The sequence below is a fragment of the Vigna umbellata genome, chromosome 1 (assembly GCF_029865625.1).
Source record: "Vigna umbellata cultivar VRB3 chromosome 1, Vumbellata_1.0, whole genome shotgun sequence".
Lineage (NCBI taxonomy): Eukaryota > Viridiplantae > Streptophyta > Magnoliopsida > Fabales > Fabaceae > Vigna > Vigna umbellata.
This window is the reverse complement of record NC_142165.1, coordinates 51,858,439-51,868,878: the sequence shown is the minus strand read 5'-3', so window position 1 is coordinate 51,868,878 and position 10,440 is coordinate 51,858,439. Positions and strand designations below refer to the sequence as shown.

The following is a 10,440-nucleotide window of genomic DNA, read 5'->3' as shown; positions in this document are numbered from 1 at the left end:
TCATTTTAACATATATTTCAGAGTAATACATATTATTAGTTGACGGAGTAGGTAGAAGTATTACATATATTTATCAATAACAAAATATGTATATATATAAATCTATTAATAAAATATTTTTATTTAAATTTATATTATAACAAATCATTTCATTCAAATTAAAAATAAATAAAAATATTCAAGGATATTAAATATTTTGTAAGTATTTGACAAATAATGAAATAAAATTTCTAAATCAGATGAGTATAGAATTAACATTATTTATGTTTTTGCTACGTTGTATCCTTATATATATATATATATATATATATATATATATATATATATATATATATAAAAGTTACTTTTATAGATAAGGGTGACAACGTGGATAAGATTGGCCTATATTTGATTAATTCCGCATAAAATATTTTAGTTGAAAATATTAGTCTGACTTACATTGAAATTAGCTTATGGGTTAGTACGTAGACTTGATTTCAATTTTTTTTTTCAATTAACGATAAATTTCATATTTTAGGAAATTCCTTTTCACCTTTATGCAGTGGTTGAATAGTTTTTAAAAATTTCAAATCTGGTTCAACAGTTTTAGCAAAATGAAATTATTCAAACTTTATATTAATGTATTATCCTCCCTCATTGCCACTCCATATGCTTCTTTTGTGATTAATATATGGATCTAAGCTTGTGATTTGAATTTGTCCACTTGCTAAAGTATTTCCTGTGTATCCATTATTTTATAATATAGATTAAATCAAAATCAAATCATAGTATTTGAATTAATGCATTTTTAAATAAAAAAAGTTCACCTTTATGATTATGTATAAATTTTTTGACCTAATGATAAATAAAAAATCCAACAATAATTGTTATAAGATACTTTAATTATCCTTTCATTTAGGTCAAATAAATCAAGTTACAACCGAATAATAGTTATGTATACACAAATAGTATACCAAATAGAAGTAAAAAAAAAATTACTATCCCCACTAATAGTTATGTATGCATCTTCTTCTTTATGTAGTACTTTGGTTAATTAAATGATTGAGAAAATAATTGAAGCAAACCAAAATTTAATATTATCAAATAATATGTGGTTGAATAAACATCAAGCACCAGTGGTCTAGTGGTAGAATAGTACCCTGCCACGGTACAGACCCGGGTTCGATTCCCGGCTGGTGCAATTTTCCTTTTGATGAAATACTTCACTTGTAACTTTTAATTCTTGATTATATTTTATGAAACTTTTATTAATTACATAAAGGATATTTTTTATTATCTTAATTATAACCATTTCAAAATTTGAAGCAACTTAATTAATTCATTAATCCATGATAGGTAAGATTGAATTACTATTTTTAAAATTGCATGTAAATCAAACTGAATCCATTCATTCATTTATAAAGGTAATCATGATACAAATTGACCAGCTTTATATATGTATATATCATCAACATAACTTTTTGTAAAATTTATTTGTAAAGTAATACACTTTAGTAGTATGTTTATAAACGTTATGCTTATTGATTGCTATATATATTTTTAATTGTGTGATCATTATGGTATTCCTTATATTATATAGTATAAAAAGATAAAAAAAAGAGTAAATATAATTTGCCAATTTTATTTAAAATAAGCTAATAATTGTAAAATAATATAATTATTTTAAAATGAAAGAAGTAAATCCACCAGAGAGCAAAAAGAGATGTTGGTATTCCAATTACACGGCACACTCATTATGCTTAATTATCTTCATTTTATATTTTTGAAATAGAAAAAAAAATTAAAACGTTTATTTGACTGTTTTTCAAGTACAAAATATCGCATAAATTAGATCCACTTTAATAAGTTTACATATACTATATACAAAACAACACTACATGCGTTACTATTGAGAAATATTATTAAAATTAATCATAACATACATTTAAAATATCATCTATTTTAGAATTTGAAATCATTTTCACAATTTTATCATTAAAAAGTATTTTATATATAGTTGAAGGATGAGTGTATATTTAAATTATTCTTACCTTTTGTTCACTTCAATGAATTTGGAGGAGAGTGATTGAGTGAATTTAAGAGGATTTGAAGATAAATTTTTGTTGTTGTTTATTTGAGTGAATTTGGAGGTAAGTAAGAGTAAATTTGGAAGTAAAGTTTGTGAGGATTAGTGTAGGATTTGATTGATGTGACAAATTAAAAAAATTTACTTCCAAATTCACTCTCACTTACCTCCAAATTCACTCAAATAAACAACAAAAAAAATGTATCTTCAAATCGATTCAATGACTTTCTCCTAAATCCATTTAAGTAAACAAAGTTTTAGTGAAGTAAAAATTATTAAATTTACAACATGTTTTTTAACAACTTGTTTGGATTCAAGGTTATACACCTAAATGAAACTAGCTATATAATTTTATTATAGATTACGTTCATTTATTTGTTATTGTTCATAATCTCTCTTGAAAGTCAAAGTTAAATATGAAACACCTCTCTAAGATAGAAGTAGTTGAATCGAATGACTTTAAAGTAGAACAATATATACTTTCATTCGTAAATGTGTTAGAAAATCTTACAAAAGATCTTGTGAAAGAGAAGGTATATTTGGTAAAAGATGAAGAATAAAAGAGAGTCAAATGAGAAATTCACATTCGTTCCACATTTGATTTTCTTTGATGTGAGGCGTGCGTCTCTGTCCTTCAATTGTAGGCCATGGAATTTCAATCTTTCTCTCTCCTATCATTCATGGTCAAATTCTTCGTATTCTTCACACGTTTCAAACAAAATGCAAAAATAACAATCCTTCTTATCCATGTCACGGGAAAAATAAGATAAAAATCTTAGTCGTAAGTTATTTCGTGTTTACTTGAAGGTTCAAAATCCGTACTATAAGATATACTTTGTTTGGTTGGTCATTGTGAAATAATATAAAGTTTGCATTGACAATAAGTGAAAGCAAGACCACCCCATGTCCCCATCTATTTGTCTTCTCTACGTTCACTCAATAATTCAATATATAATTCCATTTTTTATTTTGTTTTCTTCTAATTATTTGAGGCTAATGTTAAAAAATAAATAAAAATAAACAAGTTGGTTTTCCGTTTTTGTTGTTTTTGGGTTAAACAAGGTACAACAAGTTCTGTAGATTCGTACGTTTGGTGCCAAACTTTAGCGTAAAGGCCAAATGGTTAGCTTTGGGAACCGTATCGTACCACCAAGGGAACCGTACCTAAGCCAAGTGGGTGTAGATGCGTTGAAGTATTCATTTGGGAAATAATAATAAATAATAAATAAATAATAATAGACATAAATAAAATTGGAATCCGTACCTTATTCTTCCCGATAGTGACACATGGATTCCTCCATTCACTCACTTTTTTTTTGTTTCGTGAAACAAATAACAAATTCGAAAGTTTCTTTTTTAAATTTTAATTGTTCTATTTTTATTTTTAAAATGGATTAAAATTATCGGTTGATCCAACTAAACCTAAAATTCGTATTCCGTTAAAACTAAATTGATAGCTACTCTACGTTAGTTAGATTAGATTGTTGGTTTTAAGAATTTTAATTAAAAAAACTAAATTCACGCTTAAATTGAATTAAAATTTTCAAAATAGACTAATTTTAATTTTAAACAGAAGTTAAAGAAACTGAAAACATATTTAATACAAAATAATTATATATTTTATTTACTTTATAAAATTAATATTGAATACAATGTAAATGTATTTTATTTCAAATTTCAAATTTCAAATATATGACTTATTTAATTTTTTCATTTGTTTAATAAGTAAGAGATTCTATAAAAATTACATTACTAAAAAGGTAAAAACTTTAAAACTATTTTAGCAAAAAGAAAACTCTAACTCTCCCCAGTTTTGTTATGACTTTTATTTTCTTCCTTTTCCTATACATTCCATCCCAGATATTTTAATTTTTTAATTTAATGCATTGCGGTGCTTTTATCTTGACTTTTGAAAACTATAGTAATTAGTTGTACATCGAAAATTTGTTATAATATCAACCAATAAAAATTACTATTTATATATTTTCAAGAATAATCATTAAAAACTAATAAATATAGAACACGGTTGAGATTAAACTGTAACAATTATTCAAACAGTATATTCTTTACTCTTAATATAGAGGTATTAAGTAAAATCATTCTCAAAAGAAAAATAAAGATATTATTATATAAACTAATGCGTTCGCATGTTAATATTCTAAGAAAAGAAAAAGTGCATTTAGGTAAATCATTAATTACAATGACGGATATTTTACTGATAACTAAGTTATTAAAACTGGTCAAACATTTAAATCAGAGAAAGTGAAAAATAATTGAAAAGAAAAGTTGTTTTGTTTATGGTATATTAGCAAAAACTCTAACGCCGGTATACGTAATTTTAATATTTATAAATTATTTAAATTTTAAAAGTAATAATCAAAAGACAAAATTGTAAAAATAAAAAGTGTATATAATTATAAATATAGTTATAGATAAAATAATTTTAATTATTGAAATAAATAATATTATAAATAATATTGTGTGAATATTTTTTTAATGAGTAATTATTTGAATTCAAAAAAGTAGTTATTAAAATGATAAAAATTTTAAATTTAAAAAGTAGTAATTAAGAGGATAAATTTGGAAAGACAAAAAAAAGACATAAAAAAGGTATATCGTATTTATATATAATTATTATAGATATTGAAATAAAAAATAGTATAATTAATATTATGTAAATAGTTTTTTATTATCAATAATTATTTAAATTTTGAAAAAATGGTTGAATAAAGAGTAAACAGTTCTTTCATAATGGATACTTATTTGAATTAAAAAAACAGCTACTAAAATAATAAAACTGAAAAATAAATTTTTTATTATGAATTATTATTTAAATTTAAAAAATAATAATTAAGAGGATAAAATTGGAAAGATAAAAGAGATACATCTTCTATATATATATATAGTTATTATTATAGATATTAAAATAAAAAATATTACAATTAATAGTGGGTAAATAATTTTTTTATTATGAGAAATTATTTAAATTTGAAAAATGATAATTAAGAGAATAGAATTAAAACATTAGGTATTTATATTTTTTATATATATAGAGATAGATTATAAGAAGAAGAATAAAAATAAAAAGATGTATATGGTGGAAAGCAGTGAATATTATTTAAAAGGAGGGAAATATAATATAATGAATGATGATAAATATTAATACGTTGAAGGAAAGGAATATAAAAAAAAAAGTGGGCGTAATAACTGTGTTGTTGCAAGTAACGATGAGAGCACAGGCATCCCCATGTGTACCCTACACGGTTTCAATTCACCCCACCAGAGGAGCAAAGCTCATCATAACCGTTTCTACTTGAAAACATCGTGTTCCAAATTGGACAATCCACGGTCTCTATTTCCTGCGTATGTGATACGAAGTGTTTCACATTCCCATTGACTTGACCATTCTAAAATTGTATTCTCAAGCTAATTACAAAATAATACACCAACACTTTTCTTTTTTCTTCTCAAATTTATCTCTCTTCGTGGAAAGTGGTATTTATTAGGTGCAGGATTTTTCTGTCCTTGCCAGCATGCTATAAGCTCATACAACTTCTAATACCAAAAACAAGCACACCCTTTCAAGCACGCTGATTTCAGATTATCTGTTCTGGAGGTAATGCAATTTTAGCATTTTACTAACACCCTTTTCTTCTTGGTATTTGGGGATGCTTTTTTTAAAGGAAAAAATTAAAGTTTATATCTTTTGTACCATTTGGCTTGCCGTGATGTAAGTTCTTTTGTTTCTGTATCCGGGTCTTCTAAATATAATAATAGTTTAATTGGCTTGTCACTCCTTAAAATAATGGGTATTATTGTTATTGATTAGTGTAGTCAATGGGGACGTATAATGATGGTTGTTTCTGCATTATCAACATAAATAAGTAATAAGCAGCAGCGATAATATTAACGAGCTTTTAAGTCATGGTTTCTGGTGATTTGAATTAAAGTGAGTGTTTTTTTTTTTGGGTTGATTAGTTTATTCTGGTATCTATGTGGGATTTGCAGGCATTTACGGAAGGTGGGGGTTTGACTTTGCAGGTTAAAGGTGTCAGCTGTGGAGGTTACGGAAGGTCAAGTTTTTGATTGATTGGAGTTTCTGTTACCCCTACAGCACTGCATGTTTGTTGGCTTTTAATTCAGATTTTTCTCTTGGGGGGCTTCCGTCACCGAATGGAATTGGATCTTTCATCTCAGATCAACTCATTGTTCCTGGGTCCTGATTGCTTTGAGTGGTTTTCTCATTCCATGTGGGAAGCTTTTGATTTTTCATGCTCCAATCTTTCAGTTCTTGTTGACGAGTTTGAGTAAATCTAGTCCCTGCGAACTCTCTCGTTAGTCTCAGAAGCTTGTTTTTGGGACCACCCTTTTGGCTTTGAGACTTGTTCTCAGTTGTGAATAAAGTGTGATTTGGTAACTTGAAGGTGTTTGAAGTTTTTTTAATTTTTCTTTTGTGAAGAAGGGTCGTGATATGATGAATGAAGATAGCAGCAATTCTTGGTTAAGGAGGACCAAATTCTCCCACACAGTTTGTCACCGGTTGGATTATTCCAGTTCCAGTTTAGGGTCTTTCAGCATTCAGCCAAGGACACAGCACAGTTCGAGTCTGAAATCAAGGCCAGATGTAACTTTTGTTTCCGAAACCTCCTCGCAGGTTCGGAAAAAGCCCATAATGAGCAAGCAGAGATCTTTGTCCCCTTTGCCTGAAACCTCTCTGTCTGAAACCTTCAAGGAAGCTAGATATGAGCGGAAGAGGTTCTCCACACCTGGTCCAAGGAGGAAAGAGCATGATAAGAAAATCATGGGGAAGTTACTGAACAAGGATTCTCGTGTGTCCAGTTCTAGATCTCCTTACAGCAGCCCAATGACTAAATCCCCTTACAACAGTCCAATGACCAAATCCCCATACAGCAGTCCAATTAGACACCTTGCTTCAATCAAATTGAGCGACAAGTCCAAGCAGCGCAAGGATTCAGGATGGACGAAGTATTTTGACCATGGAGGAGGAAAGGTAACTGCTGTGGAAACAGCTGAGGAATGGAATGTTGATCTCTCTATGCTCTTTGTTGGTGTTAGGTTTGCTCATGGGGCTCACAGCAGGCTTTACCATGGCATGTATAAAGATGAAGCTGTGGCTGTAAAAATTATCAGGGTACCAGATGATGACGAAAATGGAATATTAGCTGATCGATTAGAGAAACAATTCATTAGAGAAGTAACACTTTTATCTCGTCTCCACCATCGAAATGTTATCAAGGTAAATCTATAACTTAATCCTTTACCTTCTTTAACTTACACTGTTCACAGACTTTTATTTGCTTCATTTTAGAAGCTTGTGGTGCTGTTGTTGTTTTCTGATGAAAAGAAGATATGCATGTGTATTATTTTTTGCACCTCAACTTTTAAAACCTTTTAAAAGGAGGATAAGGTGGAACACGAAGCACAGGACACATCATATTTTTAGTGAAGAACTGATTAACATTTTCTAAGTTTCGTCCTTTGCTTTTGTTCCGATGCTGTCTGTTTTTCTTGTTGAATACAAAGCCGGCATATCCCTTATTTTGTGCTACTAATTACTGGACTAGAATAGACCCTTTAGTTATGTTTAAATAATCACCCATGGGAGTAAGAATACTCCATTATATTATAGTCTGATTGCAAAGTGATGTACTGTTGAGAAAATTTAATGTGATTAGAGGCTGGTACTTATACACTTATCTTATTTCTCTTGATCTGATTACACAGTTCGTAGCAGCATGCAGAAAGCCACCTGTCTACTGCGTTATCACAGAATATCTATCAGAAGGATCCTTGAGGTCATATTTGCATAAGTTGGAGACAAAAACTATTCCTCTAGAGAAGCTAATTACTTTTGCTCTGGATATTGCTCGTGGGATGGAATATATACACTCTCAAGGTGTCATTCACCGAGATCTTAAACCAGAGAATGTCCTTATTAATGAAGACTTTCACCTCAAAATTGCTGATTTTGGCATTGCTTGTGAGGAAGCTTACTGTGACTTATTTGCTGATGACCCTGGTACCTACCGCTGGATGGCACCTGAGATGATCAAACGAAAATCCTATGGGAGAAAGGTTGATGTATATAGTTTCGGGCTTATCTTATGGGAGATGGTTACTGGAACTATACCATATGAGGATATGACTCCCATCCAGGCTGCTTTTGCAGTTGTAAATAAGGTATGTTCCTTTGCAATTAAGTCATATGGATCTCTAATGCAGATATCACAATCTACTAATATTTGTAACATCATTCTTCACTGCCTGTAACTTTATTCCTTGTAAAATTTTGTATTGCTTTTGTGCACTATGCATTGAAATCCTGTCAATGATGGAAAAAGGTCCAAAGCCTCATTTATCCACCCAAATCCCACTTCTATGCTTTCTTATCTTTTGGTGTTGTTGGTTGCTTTGGACCACTGGCACATAAGAGTATACTGCCAACTATAATTGTTTTCAATTAATGACACAGTTCAATTGCAGATAGACAATGCATACTATGTTTTGCAATCCTTTGAGTGTATTTTATGAAAGTGACTATTACTCTCACGTGTAGCAGGCATTTTTTGCCTTGTTCGCCAGGGAAATGTTGATGCCTTCGAAGTTTTAGATTGTGAAGGAAAGGAGATTTTTTCCCTTTTTCAAAGCTTCCTCCACTTTACTTATGTCATGATTTAGCGACTCTTTTCAGTTTTCAGCAATTTTTTTTTTCTCATTTTTATTTGCTATATTTTAGTTTTTATTTCAATGTTGAGTGATGATTACCAAAGTAGGCATCACTCTCCTGGCCGAGGAAAATCATTCATATTTCTATTGAATAAATTGTTTACAAATAACCCGTCTGATGGTACTCTATAATTTATAGCTAAACCAATTGTGTTTTTTGGATGTTGCTAAATCCTTGGTTAGGTACCTTTGCTTTGAAAACAATGGCCAAAGTTATAGAAATTATTTTCATCCATTCTTGACTAATATTGCTTGCTAAATGAGAGGGGGGAAATGTGGCATGCATATTAATTTATATGAAATCATTACATGATATATCTGTTTCATCAAGTGTAGCACAGTAGTTGATAAGATTGCCAAGAATGGGGCTTGTTGAATTCTTAAGATCATCATGTATTGGGTAACTGTGGAAAATATTTGCTAGTGAAAACTCAAATGGCATTATTTACAATGAAACTGTAATTTATGATAATTTGTTCTGATTTTGTATTCAGAATTCAAGGCCAGTTATTCCTTCAGACTGTCCAGCTGCAATGCGAGCTTTAATCGAGCAATGTTGGTCTTTGAATCCGGACAAGCGGCCTGAGTTCTGGCAGGTTGTTAAGGTATTAGAACAATTTGAATCTTCGCTTGCCCGTGATGGAACCCTGACTCTGGTGCAAAACCCTTGTTGCCAAGATCATAAGAAAGGGCTTCTCCATTGGATTCAAAAGCTTGGTCCTGTGCATCAACACAATGGTCCTGTGCCTAAACCCAAATTTACCTGAGTCTTCAAGTGGGCTTGCTTTTTGTAGTATACCAGGTTCATTGTAATTAATATTGAATGGTTTGCTATACCCAAAAGAAAAACCAAAGGTTTGTTTTTGAGGTTCTCTAGCTGTAGTCCTCCTTATGCTGTTCATGTGAGAGTAAATTGATTTGTAGGCCTGTACATTAAAGTGGAGACATCTACTATTTTTATTGTTGTGTATACCACCAATTACAATGATGTAATTGCTCTAGGTTAAAAGTTTTCTTTTTTGGGGAGTGGGGGCACAATTTCTTCTGTTTTTTTAATAGAAGGTACTTGTATTTTAGTTTCTGTAATGGGAAAGTTTTAATTCTACATTTGTATGTGTCATTTTCTTAGCTAATGCAATGAACCTTGCACACTCAACTTGTGAGACTGTAGTTCATAATTACTTATTTTGCTTTCTCTGTAACTCTGTTTTACTCCTTTTGGGTCATAAAATTGAATCGAAAGTAGGCTACCATTCAACTTAACGATGTGAAATGGCAAAATTCGGGTACTGTAGCAAAATTCAATTGCTAATGGAAAAGGGTGAACATGAGAAAAAAAGTAAGACATGAATGCAAGACATGATGTGTCAAACAGTCTTACAAGATATTTGCTGAGATTCAAGTGATGTATCAAACAGTCTTACAAGATATTTGCTGAGATTCAAGGGTATTAGAGTAACTAACAGCGTTTTAAGTAGCAGATACGGATCAACACTTTTTATGATGATTACTTTTTCCCATCTAAAAATGTGTCAGTATTCAGTGACTTAGTGCAGAGGTAGTAGGTTTGGGAATGCATGTGAAAATAAAGCTCAGTGTTAGGAGCATTTGCTTTTGGGGTTTATGCA

At 30.1% G+C, this 10,440-nt stretch overlaps 1 protein-coding gene and 1 non-coding gene across 4 annotated transcripts; both read left to right on the top strand.

Annotated features, from left to right (window-relative positions):
• Positions 1 to 1,109: 1,109 nt before the first annotated feature.
• TRNAG-GCC (transfer RNA glycine (anticodon GCC)) lies at positions 1,110 to 1,180 on the top strand. The gene has a single exon. It is a non-coding gene; the product is annotated as a tRNA-Gly (tRNA).
• Positions 1,181 to 5,524: 4,344 nt separating this feature from the next.
• On the top strand, positions 5,525 to 9,968 carry LOC124827985 (serine/threonine/tyrosine-protein kinase HT1-like). Of its 3 annotated transcripts, none has more exons than XM_047301174.2 (4): positions 5,525 to 5,681; positions 6,074 to 7,322; positions 7,811 to 8,266; positions 9,307 to 9,968. In XM_047301174.2, exons 2-4 carry the CDS (start codon positions 6,537 to 6,539, stop codon positions 9,577 to 9,579), a joined length of 1,515 nt encoding a protein of 504 aa, XP_047157130.1. In that variant the 5' UTR covers positions 5,525 to 5,681; positions 6,074 to 6,536; the 3' UTR covers positions 9,580 to 9,968. The 3 variants fall into 3 exon arrangements, with proteins under 3 accessions (XP_047157130.1, XP_047157132.1, XP_047157131.1); XM_047301176.2 differs by having other exon boundaries at positions 5,528 to 5,681; positions 6,107 to 7,322; XM_047301175.2 differs by lacking the exon at positions 5,525 to 5,681 and adding an exon at positions 5,869 to 6,014 and having other exon boundaries at positions 6,107 to 7,322.
• Positions 9,969 to 10,440: the final 472 nt, after the last annotated feature.

Excerpts from the sequence above, each read along its gene's own strand:
- LOC124827985 (XM_047301174.2), top strand. The coding sequence starts at position 6,537 with ATGATGAATGAAGATAGCAGCAATTCTTGGTTAAGGAGGACCAAATTC. Across the intron at positions 7,323-7,810 it reads ACCATCGAAATGTTATCAAG|TTCGTAGCAGCATGCAGAAA; the intron begins GTAAATCTATAA and ends CTGATTACACAG. Across the intron at positions 8,267-9,306 it reads CTTTTGCAGTTGTAAATAAG|AATTCAAGGCCAGTTATTCC; the intron begins GTATGTTCCTTT and ends TTTTGTATTCAG.